The 23,518-nt window shown below is 35.9% G+C and overlaps 4 protein-coding genes across 4 annotated transcripts; 2 read left to right on the top strand and 2 right to left on the bottom strand.

The window, feature by feature from the left end:
• Positions 1 to 411: 411 nt before the first annotated feature.
• On the bottom strand, positions 412 to 3,894 carry LOC143910660 (reticulocalbin-2). Its single transcript, XM_077429230.1, has 6 exons — positions 3,591 to 3,894; positions 1,845 to 1,992; positions 1,617 to 1,767; positions 1,309 to 1,507; positions 1,114 to 1,237; positions 412 to 1,023 (listed from the first exon to the last, which is right to left on the bottom strand). Exons 1-6 carry the CDS (start codon positions 3,850 to 3,852, stop codon positions 855 to 857), a joined length of 1,053 nt encoding a protein of 350 aa, XP_077285356.1. The 5' UTR covers positions 3,853 to 3,894; the 3' UTR covers positions 412 to 854.
• A 5,017-nt stretch (positions 3,895 to 8,911) lies between these two features.
• Positions 8,912 to 15,200, top strand: ncm (pre-mRNA-splicing factor nucampholin). The gene is made up of 6 exons (XM_077429626.1): positions 8,912 to 8,997; positions 9,150 to 10,390; positions 10,464 to 11,118; positions 12,369 to 12,507; positions 12,575 to 12,701; positions 13,527 to 15,200. The coding sequence occupies exons 2-6, from the start codon at positions 9,172 to 9,174 to the stop codon at positions 13,790 to 13,792; spliced, it is 2,406 nt and encodes an 801-aa protein (XP_077285752.1). The 5' UTR covers positions 8,912 to 8,997; positions 9,150 to 9,171; the 3' UTR covers positions 13,793 to 15,200.
• A 60-nt stretch (positions 15,201 to 15,260) lies between these two features.
• On the bottom strand, positions 15,261 to 16,929 carry CycY (cyclin Y). The gene has a single exon (XM_077429357.1). The coding sequence runs from the start codon at positions 16,927 to 16,929 to the stop codon at positions 15,805 to 15,807; it is 1,125 nt and encodes a 374-aa protein (XP_077285483.1). The 3' UTR covers positions 15,261 to 15,804.
• A 2,953-nt stretch (positions 16,930 to 19,882) lies between these two features.
• On the top strand, positions 19,883 to 23,051 carry RsfS312 (ribosomal silencing factor RsfS-like protein, 312). The gene is made up of 3 exons (XM_077429637.1): positions 19,883 to 20,892; positions 21,063 to 21,323; positions 21,410 to 23,051. Exons 1-3 carry the CDS (start codon positions 20,577 to 20,579, stop codon positions 21,583 to 21,585), a joined length of 753 nt encoding a protein of 250 aa, XP_077285763.1. The 5' UTR covers positions 19,883 to 20,576; the 3' UTR covers positions 21,586 to 23,051.
• The last annotated feature ends 467 nt before the right edge of the window (positions 23,052 to 23,518 follow it).

Below are 23,518 nucleotides of genomic sequence, written 5' to 3'. Positions count from 1 at the left end.
ATAATTAGTATACGTGTTTTTTTTCATAACTTTTTATTATTAATGTTTTTCATCAATATCAAAATGAAACTCATCAAAAACTATTCACTAGTACATTTTTTTTAGTTATATAAATATATACAGCGTGTTGCACATGGTAAATATACATGTATATATAAAAAAAAATTACATATATATATATATATATATATATATATATATATATATATATATATATATATATATATGTATATATTCTAAAAATAAGAGATTACTAATAAATACATACATGCATGTATTACAATTGGCTCCCAAGTGTAAACACATATTCAATTTAGCTGCCGATAATACTCAAAATTCAAACATATATAATAAAACATATTGAAATAAAAATTTCATTATTAATGGAAGCATTTCAATATTTAATTTTTTACAATTAATTTTATTTAAGAAATATAAATTGATTATAGAGCTTTAAAAAATTACAAACTTAAAAACAGCTTTATAAAAATGGGACAACTATGACTAGAAATAAATTGTGAAATGAAAAATTATTACAATCATTATTAAAGTGAGATTAAATAAGTATTATTTATGTATATATTACACATGTAACTTTATACATATAATATGTAGTACATAAATACATACTATTTTTGCATTTGAAACGAATGCATATTTCCTTATTATGAATAGGAAAAAATCCAATGAAACTCAATTTATATATACGTCATGGAAGTTTTCGATACAAATCAAAAATTCATATTCATAAATATGATAAACAATTAAAATAATACACTTTTATAATACATCTGAAAATTTAAAAAGGAACGAAATCGAGGTATTGCCAACTCACGGGGTATAATCTTTCTAGCTTATAGCTCATCTTCAAAATGTGAACCTAAAAGATGATCTCCATAATCTGTAGCTTCACTGCCGACAAAAATATCATGGTGGTCGATAATTTCTTCAAAAGTTAGTCTTAAATCATGATCATCGTCTGACGATGCGAATAAATGTTCGGTTTCATCTTCTGCAATATCTCTAGAAGATTAAAGAAAACATCATTATAACGACGTCAAATATATTATTGCATATTTAGTTTTATAATTGCTAAATTATCATAAAACTTACTCATTATTGGGAATAATCCAAGATTCGATTTCTTTTCCAGCTAAAATACCATCATGGTTCAAGTCAAACTCATTGTCAAATTTATCTTTTTCAACAGTTATCCATTCTTTGTCTTGTTCGAAACCTTAAAACATATAAATTGATACGAATAGTTCAAAATGTTTAAAAGCTTATTTACAAATTAAATTTATTTACCTCGCTCTCCAACAAATTCTTGAAAATCAATCTTTCCATCATTATTGGTGTCTTTTTCTTTTAAGGTTTGTTTCAAAAGAATGGCGTGCATTTGGGGATGTTCTTCTGGATTTGAAAATACAACAAATTCTTCAAAACTAAGAATGCCATCATTATCCTCATCTGCAGCATCAAACATAATTTTATCTTCCATCATCATCTACAATTAAAATGCATCATTGTTATACCGATGACGCATAGTTCCGAAAGTTTGTACATATATGAAGACCACTACAACTAATTAGGAAAATAATTAAAAATTAATTTACAGGTTCGAAGCTGTTGTTTTCATCAAAAGGAATGCGGTATTCCGATTCTATGCCGTAAGTTTCAGAAATGTATTCACTCCAAGACACCGTACCATTTTGATCAGAATCTACTTCTTCAAATCTCTCACTGGCTTCTTCTTCGGAGAGTTTCCTGCATTTGATTGTAGGATTAATAAAAGGAATCTTTAGGATTACGAAAAGAATGGCGTTTATAATTTTAATACTGACGCAAAAGACTTCATAATCCACGCTTTCAACTCATCTTTATCTATATATTTGTCTCCATTTAAATCCATTTTTAAAAGAAGAATACCGAGTCTTCTTTTAGATTCTCCAATTGGAAGGTGATCGAATTCTTCTGCTTCTTTTGAACTGCCTATAAAACACCATTAATTGTACAAAATTATTTACGCAATAATTAACATGTGATATAATATTAGGTAAAATTTTGAACATTTTCATTAAAATATTGTCATATACGATATTTTTTTTTATATGAAGTATACATACATATATATATATACACGTGAAAAAAAAACTTCATTTTAATGATTAACCTTCCCTTACCGGTGATAGAAACATAGTCGACATTTACTCTAATTGTGTGAATATCTCTGTAAATATACTAAAAACAGAGTTCATATTTTGGGTATTCCTCAGCAATACATTAATGTATTAGATAGAATTATTATAATATATATGTATTTATCTGACGCAACAGAAAAAAATATTTTATCGAAGAATCGGGCATAATGCGCAAATGCAGTGTGTGTTATTACGTTTTTTCCTTCAGTCGTGTCCCGTTCTCGGTTATATCGCAGTATGATCGACAATCACTAGAAGCACATTCCACTAACATTCCGCAAGAAGGCATATCGGAGAATACATCTACCATTTCTAGAGTGCAAACGAGAAACTGTAGATTCTGCCCTTATCCAATGATAAAAAAAAGAACTCGGCTATTGTGCCATATTTGTCAAAAGCCTGTTTGTATAACGCACAGAATTGAACAAAAAAATATTTCATGCTCTGATTGTTATGTAATGGACACAAATATTTAATTTTATTGTTATTCGGTTTTCGGACATTTTTCATGCTATTGTTCTTTACTTACATTTACATAAAATTTATATTTTTATCATTCATGTGAATTGTGTAATTTTTGTAATTATTGTCTACTTGTATTATAGCAAGGATGAATACTTATATTTATCAATTAATTTTCAACGTTTTCATATTTGTCTTATTTTTTTTATTTACGTTTACTTCTCATTTTTTTTTATCAATTTATGTATTTGTGTATTAAAATTATTATTGTGAAAATAATTACTTGTAAAGTACATATAAACATATTTTATTTTATTTGATGAAAAAATTGAATATATTTTTACGCATAGGTTTTGAATCATCGCGTAATGAATCTGGCGGATGTGGCGTGATCACTGATCAGCGAGTCGCGGAGTGGGGGCCTAGTGTTCGTCCTCACTTGGAGATGGGCGGCCTTCCGGGATTGTCGTTCACGCGTATTCAATTTCATGGTTTTTAGATCGTTTTTAGCAGTATATTACCAATATTGATATATATATATATATATATATTCATTTATATAGATACGGACTATTACTATAGTCATCAATAGAAGGAAAAATGGTTAAATATTCATTTTTATCCGACTTTCAAATCACGAATTTCTAGAACGACTGAGTCGACATCACCGCTGCACGCGTAATTTTTTAGCACCGTATGGGAAAGGTTAAAGTTAAAGCAGAGTCAAGATATGCACTAAAAAATAGTTGGCAATGAAAAAAAAAATTTTTTTTAAATGAATCACTCAAACTATAAATTGAAATCAAACGATATTAACGAATATTTTTTTTTGGTACACTGTTTATATCCATGTTATAAACACTGTACAATATAGAAACTGTTTATAAATAAGTATGCAGCTATGTATTAAAGAAGACGTGGTATTACCGAGAATGGCTTCGTGGTCGAACTCGGAGTAGTGTACGCCTTCTCGGTAGTGGTCTGCGTCACGAGGAGATGCCCCGTCGTGTTCGCGTTCAGCCTGGCCGTGCGAATGCGAATGCGAATGAGAGTGAGACTGAGATTGAGACATGGAGTATCCGTTCACTGCGGCTGGGCTGGCAGACGATAACGTCATCAAAGCCAGAATCACCAGAGAAGCCCCCATCACCCTCCGCACCCCGCGCCCGCGCCCGCACCCGCACCCCATCGCAGACTGATTGCCCCTGCCGAAGCCGATTGCACTCGATCCTTTGACAGATGCCAAAACACGCTCTTTTACAACCAAGTTCTCTTCGCCTGCGTTTTTCCATCTCTATTGTTATGCTAATTCTAATCATGTTCGCCCATTCATGAATAAATACAATACGTAAATGAATAGGTGCTTTATATTGGCCCTACATTAATCCGAACACTTCCTATGTGTGTAAGTAGATAAAATAATGTATTGCTATCCGTTAGTAATGAGCAATGGCATCATCAACGGTTCGGTGATTACTAGTCAAATGTGAACCGGTTGCAGGACAACCGGTCGCTCTAGATCGGTCACACGTGATCACCCGTCACACTTAAACTTAAACTTTATTTATATATATATATATATATATATATATATATATATATATATATATATATATATATATATATATATATATATATATATATATATATATATATATATATATATATATATATATATATATATATATATATATATATATATATATATATATATATATATATATATATATATATATATATATATATATATATATATATATATATATATATATATATATATATATATATATATATATATATATATATATATATATATATATATATATATATATATATATATATATATATATATATATATATATATATATATATATATATATATATATATATATATATATATATATATATATATATATATATATATATATATATATATATATATATATATATATATATATAAAATCTTATAATGAAAATAAATAAAAAAAACCAAAATTACAAATCTTTTCTTCATATGAAATAAGTTGTATTCAGTTGAAAACAAAACAAAAATCATTTAAACATAATATGAGCATACAAAATAGATAAAGAAAAAAAGTTTTAAATTTATTTTTATCATTCAGTTCATTTTTCAATTTATTACTTAATTTTGTAATAATATTTATTTTAATTAATAAACAATATTCAATTAAAATAATACATCATTAATTGTAAGATTAAAAGTGATCTGCTCTCAAATAATGGAATCATCATAGTTCGAACTGTTGAAATGCACATGTCAATTATTTAAAACACAAAATTTATCAATTTTCAGATTAAAACAATAATTGTTAATTTAAAAATTTTAAATACCAAACATCAGTGACAAATTTAGTTATAATATAATTGCTTATCAACAGCTACCGCTGCATAAAAAATATTGATGTCATTTAAAAAATTTGAGTATATTATGTCTTAATTTATACATTCTTAAATAATAAGAAATAAATAAGCAAAAAGTTGTGCATTTGATGGAATATCAATAATAAGAGGAAGCTTTAATAAAAAAAAGATACAAAAAATGTACTAAAAGGAAATAAAAATATTGTATATAATATTAAAAAATCCATAATTAGTAATATTAAAAAATGGTATGACAGTATTTAAATAATGTAGATACATACATATGTACATGAAAAGGAATTTAATATTTTTCATATTAAATAAGTTTAGTTTAGTTTTAAAATACAAGGATTTAAAATTAATAACTAAATATAATATACATAAGTATGTGACTAGATATATAAACTAGAACCCTGTTCGCCCTTGACTTGACTGCCGCGAGAAAAATATCCTGTGTACGCACCTGAAAATGAATGTTATATATTATTTTATATACAAAATTTTAACGAAATAATATTTTAGAATAAAAACTAACGTGTTTAAAAATTATACGATATTCCTCTTAGGTATGTCTCCAAACTTTGTCGATTAGCCCAATTGGCTGTGACGTTTTGTATCCTCTCTGCCAATCGTACGTATGTATTTCGGCCGCTGTTGTCTTCCCATAACTCCGGAGATTACTTGTACTAACTTCTCGGTTTTGGCTTGGAGACCTTGAAGGGCTTTCAAGAACTTCCACAGGTTTGGAAATTGGGCTCCAATTGTATAGCCAACTTTCATATGGAAGCTTTCCACTTCGTTGTCCGTTTTTCCATAATTATGTAATATTCGGTCTCGAACATTCCATATGTCTATGGAAGCTACACGAGGTTCACGTCTGACATATGGCCAAATGCGCAAGTAACGGGTTGCTTTTTCCATCTGTCCCAAAGTACCTACAGAAAAATCCAGGAATTGGGATTATCTGAATTTTACGATAATCAGGAAAATGCAATTAAATTTAAAATGGTAATGGCATTAGAATTTGTTCCTCCAGAAAATGTAGTCGAAAGCTGGGAGGAACTCCTCCAAATTCTCAACCCATGGCTATTGGCACAAGAACGAGAAATCCAACAGAAGGTCGATTTTTGATTTGGTCGAAAAAATTAAAAAACTGAAAAAATGAAAAAAAATAAAATTATGAAAATTATGAAAAAAATGAAAAATGAAAAATATGAAAAAAATGAAAAATATGAAAAAAAAAAAAAAATTTGTTCCCCATACTGGTTGATGGTTGATCGTCCGTCACATATATACAAATATACATATATATAAATATACAAATATACAAATATACAAATATATTTAGCGACAGTCCGTTTTTATATATTACTAGTGTTGGACCCGTTGACTTCAACGGGTGGTTTCGAAAAGGAATTGAAACTCGAATAAAAATAAAGTTAAAGATATTGAATCGACTGGTTTCGGAAAGAAATTGATGCACGAATAACGAAGTGATTACGAATTACGAAGTGATTACGAATTACGAAGTGATTACGAATTACGAATTACGTTTTGTGCATCGCCGACCCCCCGACGCGTTTGCCCCCAGCGCCCCCGATGCCGCCGACGCCTCCGGCGCCCCCAGCGCCGCCGACGCCTCCGGCGCCCCCAGCACCCCCGATGCCTTCGGCACCCCGGGGGCTTCGCCCCCAGCGAAAAAATTGGATACGGTTGAGAACCCCTGTCATTCATAGTAAGTTAATAACGCCCGCGATGTGTACGATAAAAAGTAAATTATTCTGTGGCGGCTCGCTTATACGACATGGTCGAGTTTGGTTGCCTTCCTGCGAGTGGGGACCAACCCGGCTGGGTTCGGAGAGCTGCTACCCACTCTGTCTTCAGCTGTCATATAATAAACACGTGCATTAACATGCCAGTCGTCTCATTCGTTCATCCTCTATACTGGTGACCCCCGACATCGAGCCACGCAGCCTCGATCAATTTCAACATGCCGCTCATCCCTGCCTCGCCGAGCCAGGCGGGGAAGCTACCCGCCGCGCCCCCATCGCCATCAACACGCGTCGCGGCCCGCGGGTGACAATAAACGAGCAGACACGGCTACCTACCTATCTACCTATCGACTGGAGTCCAGCCACAACGTCGACGACAGGTGTTTTTAAAAAATGGGGGAGCGAATGAGACGACGATCTTGACAGCTGGATGTGGAGTCATGCGCGATCCACTACACATAGAACGGTCATCCAGCACCACAAGACATACACCACCTCAGCACCATCATCATCATCATCATCAAGGCCCCGTCCGTCCCCACGAGCGTCGTCACGCCGAGACGGGCGGTAGCGCTACAACACCTCCACGAGCCACAACGACTCACAGTCCAGCTCGGAGTATCATCAACCACATCGATGCCCCTGCCGCCCCCCGCCGCCCCACCAACCGACATCAGCCTCGGAAGAGCGGCGCCGCCGCAGCATCGCATTGATCGGCGCGACCATCGGACCACCCACCGTCCTGCTCGCGACGTCACCGCCCTCGAATCTACCGACCATTCAGGGCGGTACACCTATGTACACAGCGGATGACCCACGTCAACAATTTTTTTTCTCCCCACGTAATAATTTTTTCTCTTTGTGTAACAATAATTTTTTTCTTTTGTAAAATTTGTTTCTTTGTAATTTTGGTATCGCTGATGCTGGGGGGGGAGTGATGTGGCGGCTCGCTTATACGACATGGTCGAGTTTGGTTGCCTTCCTGCGAGTGGGGACCAACCCGGCTGGGTTCGGAGAGCTGCTACCCACTCCGTCTTCAGCTGTCATATAATAAACACGTGCATTAACATGCCAGTCGTCTCATTTGTTCATCCCCTATAATTCATTTGAAATAAAGAAGTTTTTGGAGACGGTTGAGAAGCCGTGCTATATAAACTAATTCAATGTAATCTGCAGTTCATACGCTAAGAAAGTTTTTTTTGTTTTCAATTTAAATAAGAAAATATTGGATACGGTTGAGAACCCCTGACATTTATACTAATTCAATGACATCTTAAAATGATATTCAAGAGTCACAATGACATTCGTTTAAAATGTAATTGTTCAATTTAAATAAGAATATTTTGGTACGGTTGAGAGCACCTTTAATTTATAATAATTTAATAACATCCGCGATCTATACGATAAAAAGTACCATATACATCGATAAATATAATACAATAAAAAGTTACTTTTGCCATTAAAATAGGATAATTTAGGATTTTTGAACATTTTGTCGCTTGAACATTATTTCCGTGTACATTTTGTCGCGGGCACATTTTGTCGCGTGAACATTTTGTCGCGGGTACATTTTGTCGCGGGTACATTTTGACAGTGCACTAATTTTCGGGTACATTTTGTCGTTGAACCTTTTGGACTTGCACCAATTGTCGCGTCCCCGTGCTGGATAGGTATGAACAGACCTAAAAGCAATCTCGCGCACATTACTAAAATCTCGATCACGGAACATCTGGCACCCAAAAACTCCATCTATCGTTGTACTAACGATAACTCGATATTCCATATTCGCGATTTTTGTGGCAACCATCGCAATTTGCGCACTAATCCGTGTACCATTTTTACTGTTTTTCTTTGGCAATCAAGGGCGATTTACAGCTCTATCGATGACTTAATTCGAAAAAAACTTAGTATCAGAAATTAAAAATTACAATGAACAGCACTGCGATATTTGAATTAAATTCATTTTAAGTAAAAATCATCTCAGAAACATTTTTCAATATCTCTACTAAGTTATGACTTATCTCAAATTTTAACTAAATATTTATTTAATGCAAATTAATTATTTTATATAAAATTATTATAAACGATGAAAGTGAGTGACGAAAACAGAAATATGACAGATGGCAGTGCTGCCAATTGCTGAGCGTGTGGGTGCGTTTGGCAGCGTCTTGTTGTTTTCGGTATTTTTCATTTTAAATAACTATATACCTTTTTTACACGAACAGTTCTTTCAAATTTTTTGTATGTTTTATAATTTTATTCGCCGAGTGTTTCTTAACGAAATATAATTTTATATACACATAACCTATATTCGATACTGTTAATTTGACAGGTGAACATCATAAACGTCAAACATGACAAAAAGTAAATCTCCAGATGCCAAGGAAGAAAAACGCAATCGACGTGAGCGTTCACCAAATGAAAAGCGTGAAAAACGCAGTAAACGCGAAGATGAGGATCGCCGAAAAGACAAGCATTCCCAAGACAGACGTCAACAACCCGATAAAGAACAAGATACGTCCAAAAAGAGAAAATACGACGACGAGAACGACACAGTAAAGTCCAGTTCGTATAAACGATACTGGAATAGAGATACTGTCGATAAGGACACTGCTAAAAAGCCAGAAAAATATGAAGTCGGCTCAAGATATTACGATAACCCAGAAAACAGAAACAGACGCATAAATCCAAACGACAAATACGAAGTGGGCTCTCGCTATTACGAACCAGCCAAAAAGAAAGATGCGGATGATGAAAAACAAACTCCTATCGAACGGAAGCCGAAGAAGGATGATTTACTCACTTCAAAAACTGGAGGGGCATACATACCACCTGCAAGACTGCGTATGATGCGAGCGGAGATAACCGACAAAAGTTCAGCACAGTATCAAAGAATTTCATGGGAAGCTTTAAAGAAATCTATCCACGGTTATATCAACAAAATAAACACTGGAAACATTGCCATCATCATCAAAGAACTCCTCAGAGAGAATATCGTCAGAGGTAGAGGGTTATTGTGTCGATCAGTCATTCAAGCGCAAGCTGCCTCCCCAACTTTTACGCACGTGTATGCGGCATTGGTTGCAGCAATCAACTCACGCTTCCCAAATATCGGGGAATTGCTCTTGAAACGTCTCGTAGTCCAATTCAAACGGGGCTTTAAACGCAATGATAAAATGGGCTGCATATCTGCTGCGACATTCGTGGCTCATTTGGTGAACCAGAGGGTGTCTCATGAGATCTTGGCTCTCGAAATTCTGACGCTCTTGGTTGAAACCCCTACTGATGATTCAGTTGAGGTGGCTATTGCATTTTTAAAAGAATGTGGCCAAAAATTAACTGAAGTTTCATCTAAAGGTGTAAATGCTATTCTCGAAATGTTGCGAAACATTTTGCACGAAGGACAGTTGGAGAAGCGCGTTCAGTATATGATAGAAGTAATGTTCCAAATTCGTAAAGACGGATTTAAAGATCACATAGCTGTGTTAGAAGAGCTCGAACTGGTGCCTGAAGAAGAACAATTCACTCACCTTATAATGTTAGATGAGGCAACAGATCCACAAGACACGTTAAGTAAGTATAACTTTTAATATTTTCATAAATATTGTACATTACATTTGTCTTAACATTTTATATTTGTTTTTAGATGTGTTCAAATTGGATCCCAATTATGAAGATAATGAGGGCAAATATAAAGAATTGAGTAAAGAGATTCTCGGTAGTGATGCAGAGTCTAATTCTGACGATGGTTCGGGCAGTGAAAGCGATTCCGAGTCGGAAGCCGAGGAAGAAAATCAAGAAAACAAGGGTGTTATCATTGATAATACGGAGACAAATTTGATTGCTCTCCGCAGAACCATTTATTTGACAATTCATTCCAGTTTAGACTTTGAGGAGTGCGCTCATAAACTTATGAAAATGCAATTGAAACCAGGACAAGAGATGGAACTTTGTCATATGTTTTTGGATTGTTGCGCTGAACAACGAACGTACGAAAAATTTTACGGTCTGTTGGCGCAAAGATTCTGTCAGATCAATAAAATATATGTCGGACCTTTTGAGCAGATTTTTAAAGATTCTTACGGGACAGCGCATCGATTAGACACGAATCGTTTGAGAAACATCAGTAAATTTTTCGCACATCTTCTGTTCACTGACGCGATTAGTTGGGAAGCTTTGGAATGCGTGAAACTCAACGAAGAGGACACTACAAGTTCTAGTAGAATTTTCGTGAAAATATTATTTCAAGAATTAGCTGAATACATGGGCTTGGGAAAGCTCAACGACAGATTAAAAGATCCGTAAGTCTATTTTAAATGTCTTGTTTGTTCATTTATTTAAAGAATGTTAAGTGTTGCTCCTATATATGGACGGTGTTGCTATACGGATGCAAAACGTGGACGCTGTTAGTGTCCCTGAACAGGATAGAGTCCTTTGAAATGTGGTGTTACCGGAGAATGTTAAAGATCTCATGGAAGAAGCATGTGATGAACGAAACGGTCCACCAGCTTCTTCATAAAAAGAGAGATCTTCTTGATACGGTAAAGCGCCGTAAGACGAAATATTTTGGACACGTTGTTAGCGGCCCCAAATATCACCTACAAACAATCATAAGAGAGAAAAATAGGAGGCAAACGGTGGCTTGCGAAAAATAAGCTCTTTTGGCTCCGTAACATCAGGTTATGGATGGGACTCGGACTCGAAAATTTGTTTCGGCTTGCCAATGAATTCGCACAGGCCATAAACGATGTCTGTCCACGGTAGTTGCCTACGTCCAAATACAGATTCGGCATTAGAAGAAATGTTGCTAAAAAATTTTAATACTTGGCAGTAGAGTCGCTGAACCCAATTTTTATATTTTATATGATGCCATTTTCGGGTTGCCCACGAGCAATATCTATGGTCTTAAACTTGTACATATATAAATTTTGAAATCATATTCAAATAGTGGTGACATAGTGGATAGAATAGTTTTGTAAACTTAGATAAATTGGCAAACTCTGATAGGAAGCGATCGACTTTAGAGTCAAATATCCAAGTATGACCAGCAGCACTACAGAAATACTCGAAATGAATTTTTTTCAATCGAGGTCAAGCCAGGGAACCTCTTGTTGGTTAGCATTAACTCAACCACTGAGTTATACTGCTGGCTAGTACTCAGTTGCAATCATGAACATGGAATTATAACAAATTAGACAGCAAATTGTTATGAAATTAAAACAACGAAAGAAATATCGTAAATTTTATGCTCATTACAATGTATAAATTTCAAATTAGTCTTTGCCTACTGTATTTAAATAATGAGCAATATTCCGACTTCAATAGGTCTCTTCATATGTTATTTTAACAGCTTTCTGCTATTAGTTCTATTGTGAAACTCTGTAAACGTTTTAATATTTTGCAACAGCTCTAGTAAATAAGATAACAATACAAGGCCTATCTAAAAATATGCTAGGCACAGATTTCTTAATTAGTATTCCTTATACTCGACGTAATTTTTTTGAATATTTTAGCATAAATGAGTTATTCATACATTGTTTCGATTTCTTAGGACACTACAAGAGCCGTTTTCAGGAATATTCCCCAGGGACAATCCGAAAAACACGCGATTTGCAATAAACTTCTTCACGTCTATCGGATTAGGAGGTCTGACTGATGAGTTACGCGAGCATCTCAAACAAGCACCAAAGGTAATAGATACCATGTTGTCGACGTTGCAAGATTTAACTGTATATAATGTGTATTTTCGTTGTTTAGGTCGCAGTTAATAATGAATTAGTCGACGCAGCCAAAGTCTCCAGCTCCAGCAGCAGCAGTAGTAGCAGCAGTAGCAGTAGCAGCAGTAGTGACAGCAGTTCATCGAGCGAATCATCCGATTCTTCAGGTAACTGATGCTTTTTATATTATTCGTATTCCCTCTAATTACACTGACCAACAAAAAAAAGCAAACATGTTTTCCAGTTGCCGGAGTGGAGAGTAAATAATCTTTACTATGTTTGACCTATTGAGTTCGAATATAATAGTGATTTTTGTTGGTTTGCTCTAGTTTGAGATATGAACGTTAAATGGATGCGTTATTTTTAGTTTTTTGATTTTTGCGGTCCTTAATTCAAAATCTAGTTGCTGTGCCAAAAGTGAGTATTGGAATCAATGGTCAGATGTTTTCTATTGATTGAGATTTTTGATTGCTTTAAAATAAATAGTTAATTACCTAGCGAATTTTAAAAGTCGAAAATATACATTTTTTCCCGTATACGCTATTATGGATTTATTAAGCCAGTTTTATATTTCTCAACGTTTTTATCACAATATTATTTTTTTTTATCTAAATGTACTAAATTCGAGCGGTAAATGACTTACAATAGAAAACAATTTAAAATTATTTACGGCTCTATAAAATAAATATTGAGATAGAAAACCAATTCTTATAAATGTGATAATGTGAAAAATTAGCGAAAGTTTCTTTAAAATTAAGTATTTTAATGCAATAAAAAATCATAATCCAAAATCAAATACCCACCTTTGGCACAGCAATACTAGGTTTTGACTAAAAAAGACTATAAAAGTCTAAAAGACTAAAAAAGACATAACCTGTAAAAACTTAGCATTTTTTGAAATGCTTGTATCTCATAAATGAGAACACACTAACAAAAATCATTGTCATATTCGAATTCAGTGTTGCTCAAGTGTTATTGATGTATTTTTTTAGATTCTGAGTCTGAAGATTCAAGCAAAAATAAGAAATCTAGTAAACAGCCGAAGGAGAAGCCCCAGAAAAAACAGCAACCCAACAATAGCATGGAGCCAGAAAGGAAATATGACAGAACTGATAGATATCGGCAAAATGAATCCACAGATAAAAAACCAAGAACAGACAAACCTAAATATGACGATAGAGATAGAAACAGAGATAGGAGGCAGTACAGAGAAAAAGATGTAAGAGGAAGAAGACCATATGACAGAACAAGAAAATAATTTTTAATTTACTTACTGTAACCATTTGTATTTTTTAATTATTTTTATTTGATAAAATAAAGATTTTGAGTAAAATTTGTCGTAAATCGGTTTTTATATTTCAATTAAAACATTTTTTTAGCATATCAAATCATTTGATAATTTATAAATAATAAAAGAAAGTTTACATTTCCTATTGAAAACTCTCGTAGACAATTTTATATTATTATATTATATGTAGAAGAGTAACAATTTCACTACATCTTTAATACAAGATGAAATTGTTGGAATACGTACAAAAATTTAATTATCAGGTTTGACTAACAAACTGATAAGAAAAAGTAAACAATGGAAGTCGCTTAACTTATTAAAAATTTGTGTACCAAACAAACCAGGTTATTGGATTTTCATATTTGTATTTAATGTACAAAATTTTTTAACCATGTACAGAATAATTCTATAATTATTGGCACATAAAAGTGCTTATAGCACCGCATCATTTTTGCAATACATTTATTGCAAATTATTATTTCTTTAATTACTCTGGAATTGTTAAATTTACATAGTCATGTGAAAGTTTGAATGATCAAAGAAGTGCAAATTTTCTACATATAAACATGTTCAAATGATAAAAAAGAAAGAATTCTTAAGAATAATATGTATGAGTTAATAGAAAAAAAAGTATATAAATGCAAAGCTTACTACATACATTACTATACTGAATTTTTGACACACAAGGAAGAAACTGAACTAAATTGACATAAACTACTCTAATCAATAAATATCGACGAACGAATCTTCAGCTTGATTAATACATGCAGTATGTATTCCCGATGACATGATTTCGAATATAATAATCATACATTTGTTCATACAACTTAAATTACGCAAGTCTAATTGAATTTTTAAACCGAGACGGTTCCATAAAAATATTTCTATATACATTTTTTTTTTTATTACTCGAACACTATTTAATAATGACATTATAGATGTTGGAGAAAATTCATCGCTTTTCAAATCCACGCATACATTTTAATAAAGTTCACGGACATTTAATTTATCGATCTTATGCAAATAAAGGCAACTGACAACTTGATTTTTTGAATGCTTTGAAACGTTTATTGGATGGATTATCGAGGAACTGTCTAAACTTAATATTAAGTTTTCACCTGGACAAGACACGAGAATACAATTCTTTTTGAATACATCAATGATTCAAAGTCGTTGACATTCAAATATTGAAAAAGCTTAAAACAAACTTTTATCCGTTAATTTAATTTTTGGTTTTTTTATTCGACATCGAATAAATTGCAATCGTTCAATATACTAAGTATATTCTGACGTTTTATGGGGATTTTTAAAATTTGTCTCAATTTGGGACTTAATAAAATGGCAGTTTTGATTGTGTTACTTATAAATAAATCTCATATAATATTTATAAATTCACTTTAATGATCTTATAAAAATGTTTTTTTTTTTTTTTGTAATTTATCACAATTTTGTTAATTGATGTTGCAGTTTCTTTTTCATAAGCATCTTTTGTTAATTTTATATTGAATTTTTTTAAAAATGAAATTACAAAATTCTATAATAAGATAACTATCATATATGAAAATGTGCGCATTAAATGGGTGTGGGGGGGGGGGGGAGGGATAGAATTTCAGCGTGCAGACGGCGAAATTTTAGTGTTTAATTTAATTTAGTTTTGTTAGGAAGTATCACGAATTGAATGATCTTTTTTTTTTGTTGATTTTAAGTTGGGAGTGAGTCGAATTGACGATTCGTGATAGTGGCATATATTGGACCCTATAAAAATTGTCTGGAAGTAATACGACTATGATTTATATCACATATTTATAAAATTAAAAGGCATTTAATATATATTTCGTATTAAAGATATATAAAAAAATATGAGATAAAATAATAAAAGTTAAAAACATATATTTTCATAAATATGTACGAAACGAGCCGAAACTACGAAACTTTGGTTGACTTGTCTCTCGTCTCTCGTACGGAATCACGACGACTAACGTCTACGACAATATGGCAACACTTTTGCGGACACCGCCCTGCTGATTGACATTGTCCATACTGGACCACTTTTTAACACCGTTTTTCAGTTCGGCACTCAACTTGTCCTCCATGACGCGAGACATCGCCTCCAACTTCTGAGCTCGGTCCTTGCTCAGCGGCTCGCTCGGGAACGACAGGTCGTTCGCCTCGGCTAGGGTGCGCAGGTCGAAGTAGTACTTGGCGTACACGCTCGACGGCACGTTGATGTTGAACTGGAGCATCTCGAGGAACTGCCTCTCCAGCTCGTTCATATCGTCGATGGTCATCTCCTTCAATATCTGGCAGTAGTCGACGTTCCACACGGCCTGATCGTCCCACACTTTGCTAGCCAACAGTATAGCTCCGAGCACTATCCGCTTCCAGTTGGAAGGCGCGATGTCGAGATCGGCGCAGATGAGCAATCGCTCCAAGTACACCAGAGTGATGATGGCACACTCTGCGGTGAGTTGAGCGGCGTTGAAGAGCGTCCGCACGAACTTGTAGATCTGTTTGTGCTCGGGGTCGTATCGGTCGTAGTCGTCGGGCACCTTTCCCCGCGTCAACGGGTGGATACGTTCGTCGAAGATGTCCAGGTAGCGCTGAGCCGTGCGGTTCTTGATGTGGTAGAACACGGCTAGTGAGACACACTTGACGGTGTTTTTGAGGTTAGGTTGAGACACCGTACTGTCGTCTAGGTATATGGTGGAGCAGGAGCTGCTCTTCTTCAGCTTGGACTCGGGCTGGGTGCGGTTGTGCTGGTGCTGGTGCTGGTGTTGGTGCTGGTGCTGGTGCTCGCCCCGAGACCGCTCCATGAAGATGGTGGCCGCGCACGGGTGCTGGCTGGGGTCGGGGTCCCCCGCGCTGGGCTCGCGCTCGCTGATGTGCTGCAGGTTGGATGCGCTCAGCTCGGTGGGCGGAGGCCCCGTCGCGACGCCTACGCCCCCGAACCCGCCGCCCCCACGGGGAGCTCCGCTGCCGGGCGCGCCCCCCCCGCCGCCCCACCAGCAACAGCTGCCGCGGTTCCCCATCGGCCGGGCATCAGCAGTCACCGAAAACCGCTCACCGCTCACCACCGATACCGCATCGGCACCAACTGTGTGACACATGCCTTCAACGCGACCAATTGCTGCCACCAAACAGTAAATTGTGCAAAACTTTACGCTGCAAATTGCGCAATTCTGATCACTAAGGATCGCATGGTCATGTAGGCAGGGGTTGTATCTTGACCGTATCTCGGTCTAATGAAACACAGTTGTGTTTGTTTGAAGCTTCTTTTTATTGTTTGAATAAGTTATGATTTATTATAATTTTGGGTATACAAGTGTATAAGCAGTGCCGTGATGGCACTGCTTATACACATTCAGCAGTGATGCGTCAAAGGCGCTTTAAAATTTAAAATTAGAGCGCCAAAAGCCATACAAAATAAAGGCGAAATCTTTTTCTAAGGGTGTTTAGAAAAAATTGCCCGAGGGCGCCATTGGGTGTAAGGCCGGCACTGTGTGTAAGTATGGCTATGTTAATGAAGCGGGTATGTTGAGGAAGTTCTCGAAGCGGTTGGATTCGTAGTCAGCGTAGCGGGGCGGTTGCTGGCTGACTGTGTTGTTGGAGCGGCTCTTCCATGTTGGCTGTTGCTGGTCGGCTGCTTCTGGCTGACTGCTTCTGGTTGAGTGCTGGTAGCTGACTGCTTCTGGTTGAGTGCTGGCAGCTGACTTTTTCGGGTTGAGTGCTGGTAGCTGATTGACTGTTGAGTCCGCTGTGCGGGTTTATATAGGATACACTGTACGCGACCATGTGCTAAGAATGTGGTTTCTGGAGGTCGTGTGGTGCAAAGAATGTGGTTCGAATTCCAGAGGGGTTCTTAGTGAATATGCGTCGCCATGGGTGCCCGCAGGGGGGGGGGGGGGGCATGGGGGGGCACTTGCCCCCCCCCTGGATTGATTGAAAATAGTCAAATAATGTTACTTTTATTTTAAATCATTTAGTTTTGCTAACATTACCAGCAACAACATGTACGGTTGTTGCTGGTAATGTTCAGCACATTACGTCGTGTAAAAACATGGCTTAGATCTACAATCTCAGATGAACGTCTGTCTAGATTGTGCATGTTAAGCGTACACAGAGACAAAGTGAACTGCAACAAAAAAGACTTTATGGACAAAATTGTAGATATTGTGGGAATCTCGTCACCATCATCAAGACATATACTGCGACGCAGAATACATTCCTAAAACCTTCGAGAAAGCTCCACCCCTACCACTCGAGCGGAAACAAACCAGTCGAAGCACACCTGCAGCCATTAAACTACATCGAGCGGAACGGTGCCAATCGTTCCAGAAAAGTCTACCCCATCGACAAAAACACATTCCTCGCATACGCATCAACAGCCAGCAACCAGAAACACTATAAAAGGAGGTACAACCCAAACAACGCCAGTCGACCCACAGCAGCAAGCGTCGACACACAGCAGCAGACCAGTCGACATCCAGCTCCTGACCTGCCACCACTACACTACGCGGACTTGAAAGATCAACCAGCCGAACGAGCCAGCAACACACTGCCGTATCCAGAGACCTTCCGAACATAGCCGAACAACGAGCCAGCAACACACTGCCGCATCCAGAGACCTTCTGAACATAGCCGAACGCCGAGCCAGCAACACACTACCGCATCCAGAGACCTTCTGAACATAGCCGAATGCCGAGCCAGCGACACTCTACCATATCCAGAGACCGCTGAACGACATACTTTTGCCCAAATATTCTAATACCTTTGTACAATATTTAGGCAAACAATAAAACTTTATTAAAACAAGCACAACAGTGTTTCATTAGGCTGGGATACGGTCAACACATCCTACCCCGCCTACAATATGTTTTGTAGCGATAACAGACGACTTCAGTTCTTGTTTAAAGAATAAATTTATTTTAAATTTATGTTGTAATATTTTTTGTTGTATACATATATTGTGTTAATAAAAAAATTGTTGCTACAGTATGCCCTTCATTACTACAGTGTCCTGTCCGTTCGTTCACCATACAAATACGCTACAGTAAATTAAAACTACTGTGGCGGCTCGCTTATACGACATGGTCGAGTTTGGTTGCCTTCCTGCGAGTGGGGACCAACCCGGCTGGGTTCGGAGAGCTACTACTCACTCTGTCTTCAGCTGTCATATAATAAACACGTGCATTAACATGCCAGTCGTCTCATTCGTTCATCTCTCCATACTGGTGACCCCCGACATCGAGCCACGCAGCCTCGATCAATTTCAACATGCCGCTCATCCCATGCCGCTCATCCCTGCCTCGCCGAGTCAGGCGGGAGAAGCTACCCGCCGCGCCCCCATCGCCATCAACACGCGTCGCGGCCCGCGGGTGACAATAAACGAGCAGACACGGCTACCTACCTACCTACCTACCTACCGACGTCCAGCCACAACGTCGACGACAGGTGCTTTTAAAAAATGGGGGAGCGAATGAGACGACGATCTTGACAGCTGGATGTGGAGTCATGCGCGATCCACTACACATAGAACGGTCATCCAGCACCACAAGACATACACCACCTCAGCACCATCATCATCATCATCATCATCAAGGCCCCGTCCGTCCCCACGAGCGTCGTCACGCCGAGACGGGCGGTAGCGCTACAACACCTCCACGAGCCACAACGACTCACAGTCCAGCTTGGAGTATCATCAACCACATCGATGCCCCTGCCGCCCCCGCCGCCCCACCAACCGACATCAGCCTCGGAAGAGCGGCGCCGCCGCAGCATCGCATCGCGCGACCATCGGACCACCCACCGTCCTGCTCGCGACGTCACCGCCCTCGAATCTACCGACCATTCAGGGCGGTACACCTATGTACACAGCGGATGACCCACGTCAACATTTTTTTTTCTCCCCACGTAATAATTTTTTCTCTTTGTGTAACAATAATTTTTTTTCTTTTGTAAAATTTGTTTCTTTGTAATTTTGGTATCGCTGATGCTGGGGGGGGGAGTGATGTGGTGGCTCGCTTATACGACATGGTCGAGTTTGGTTGCCTTCCTGCGAGTGGGGACCAACCCGGCTGGGTTCGGAGAGCTACTACTCACTCTGTCTTCAGCTGTCATATAATAAACACGTGCATTAACATGCCAGTCGTCTCATTCGTTCATCCTCCATACTACATTAAAACATTACTAAAAATATTTTGCCCCCCCTTAGAAAATTTTCTGCGGGCGTCCATGTGCGTCGCGGTTCTGCTTGATTAGCTTTTATCACCTGCGTCATTTGGTATGTTCTGGAAGCGAGATGACGTCAATGGGTTACAATGTATTCTTTGGTTATGGATGCAGGTGCACTTGTTTACTGCTCTTGAATGTTGGAATGTTCTCGACTGTATGTCGCGGTTCCGCTTAATTTTGTTATGTATTTTCACGTATTTTTCCCGATTTGGTAGCAATATAATACTACAAATTTTAAATTAATGTATGCGCAGCCGAAACAGCTTGTCCATCTGGAGATATGTTTGTTTACCTTAATTTTGTAGAATTATCTCGAACTCAAAATATTCAACTCCAATTTTGAAAATGTTAAATTAATTTTTTTCTCATATGACTAATTTTTGAATAGCTGCAAAAAAGGCTGCCTGACTTGCTTAGAATGATCACTCTTATAATTTGTGAATGTGGTCGTGGTCATATTTAATGAGGTTATTGTCGTCTCACGAAACAGTTGTCAAAATCAAATCCGGCGTGCGACATAACCATGTCGATTTCAATACTTGGGTGTTTGCGACTTGATGCTGCATCAATACGCTCTTGTTTCGCTCTCCGAAGTCGCTTTACGCTAACCACTGCTAGATCTATTCACAAAAGTTGTAATGTATTAAAACCCAGAGGAGTTCCTAATAAAAGTAACAAAAATATTGAAAACAAACAATCTCCAATAGCGTTAGCGAGTAAATACAAAGTTTTTCATGATTCTGAGGCTTCCGTTATTTTTGACAACGAAGAAAAGATTCAACACGAATTAAAAGAAGAAAAAGAATTATTTGATGAATTTGAAGGCATTAACTTACAAAGTAAGTAATACATACATGTATTATTGATAACTGCTAATATACAGAACTATACACTAATAATAATCAATTTAAGTAATAGATTGTCATTTTAACTAGAATGATTCTATTTTGTAAATATATCTGGATTATTTCAATGTTGGTTGACTTTTTATAAGATTAAATTTTTGCAGGGGGACTATCTGGTGTATTTGATATAGAAGAATTGGTTGAATTATTACAAAGAGAAAATGCTAGAGATATATTTGTTTCGTCAGTTCCACCCGAATGTAGATTTGTTGAACATATTTGCATTGTCACCAGCCGTAGTACTAAGCACATGATTGCAATGGTTGAATTCATCCGAAAAGTCTATAAAAGGAAATGTAATCCGAGTGATCCAATACCGCTTACAGAAGGTAAAACATCAAAAGATTGGATGGCGCTTGATATGGGTAAGAAATCTTTAATAATAGCTAGATAGTATATATGTACATACGTTATTGAATAAAGTATATAAATATATGTATATTGTTAACAGGTAATATCGCTTTGCACATATTCTCTCATTCTCTGAGAATCGAATATGACTTGGAACAGCTTTGGAGTGTCGGACCAGAATTTGATTCATTGTATAATGCTCCGAGCGATGATATCATTAAACTATTAGAAAGACATAGTAGACATTTGGGAGACTTGAAGCCAGCGAAAGATTGAGACATCAAATATAAAGTATTCTACTGAAAATCATCAACTGAAATAATTTTATAATTGTATTTATGTAGTACATAATATGTAATAAATGGAGGGATTGTTACAAAACATATATTTAGTTTTCTATTTACACATACATATGTATGTTTATGTGTATAAAAATTAATGTTTGTAATATATGATCATACGTATGGCTGCAATTCATGACCACATTTTTCCACATAAGACCATGAATTTTGGTATAATATTTCATGGTACCCAAACTTAGAACCTTAAGAGTTTCAGAAGGGCTCCCATACAAAAAGCAAGTGTGTTTATCTACTATGCAATATCACAGCTTTCAATATAAATACAATACTGCTAAATTTGATATTTTATCCCCATTCCTTGGATTTTTTTAATTTTCATCCGCCAGGGCTACTTCACTCATTCAAAATAAAATTGAACTGTTTAAAATTCATTTTAAACGTGTTTTGTTTTTTAAACCTTTATAAGTAAGTGCCTCTTTCTGAAATTGATCAATAAATGTAACAAGCATATTGCATAAACCCAATTCTGTCATATTTTTACAAACCTTTATGTTTCACTCAACGATTATTACAAGGTTTTTATTAGCTTCACTTTGTTAGTTATATGTAGAGTACCTTATGTTTAAGTGGAGTTGTCATTTATGTTCTACATATAAAAGATGTATGTAGTATGTATGTAGATTCTTTTACATTTATATCAATAAATATTTTTGGAATAAGCAATGTGAAATACCTATTCAATACATTTGATGTCCACAATACGCTTGTTACAATATTGCTTTTGTTAAGAAGCCTATGTAAAACTTATATACTTATATACTTCACAACGACTACTTTCATACTATTGACAATCTTAACAATGTAATTTTCGCAAGAATACAGGACAGAAATAAAAATTCCTGCTGAATGCCCTTAAAAAAACGACATGTCTGGGAAAATAACAATGTCAGTAAACCCTACATACATATAAGCCTCCAACTTAAAACCATCCCCTTTTTTATTTAAATTTTATAATTTATACCAGTGGTTCCCAACATGTGGTACGCGAAAAAAAATCAGTAATGGCGGACATGCAAGAATGAATGATTTATAATAATAAATAGAAATATTTTTTCAATAATTAATAAACATTATCTTAATTAATCGTAGTCGTCGATTGAAAATCCGGCAATTGATACCATTTTATAAAAGAAATATAGAAATAGATTGAATGCAACTCCAGACAGAGAGAATATCTCGTATCATTTGAACCGAATTTTTAAAAACGTTCCTCGAAACAAGCAATAATCTCATAAAATTTATTTTGTAAGGCGATTTACTTAAGAAAATAAAATATATTATACATATGTACTTTGTAATTTTGTGTTTTTATTAAAACCATTTATCAATAATAAAAGTATGACGAAATAGTAGATAAATATATTAAACTTTGAGCATATTATGTTATAATTTTTTTTCCACAAAATTTCTTAACTAAACATCCATTGCGTCTTTACATTCCATACCATGCAAATACTATATAATAACACTTGCAATAACAAATGTCATGAAATACAATGTATATTTTTATATGGTGGTACAATTTAGCGTAATGTATTGCTGATGTATACAGCTAAAATCAGAAAAAATGTGTGGGTTGAAATTGAAGAGATTTGCCCAAAACATAAGACGAATAAAATCATGTTGGAGAGGCCTTCATCCAGCAGTGGATGGCAAATAGCTGTGAATGATGATGATGATAATTTGTAGTTATCCAATACCGATCTTATTAATATTTAGATTAGCTCTCTAAGGACTAATTATAGCTATTTGCCTAAAGTACATATGTACATACATGCATGGATATAATTTTATGTATAGTGATATAAGCAAAATATGTCGCTAATATGAAAGAGTGTTATCTCTAT

This window comes from Arctopsyche grandis, chromosome 4, assembly GCF_051622035.1.
Source record: "Arctopsyche grandis isolate Sample6627 chromosome 4, ASM5162203v2, whole genome shotgun sequence".
In the NCBI taxonomy this organism is placed as follows: domain Eukaryota; kingdom Metazoa; phylum Arthropoda; class Insecta; order Trichoptera; family Hydropsychidae; genus Arctopsyche; species Arctopsyche grandis.
This window is presented reverse-complemented; position numbering and strand designations above follow the sequence as displayed.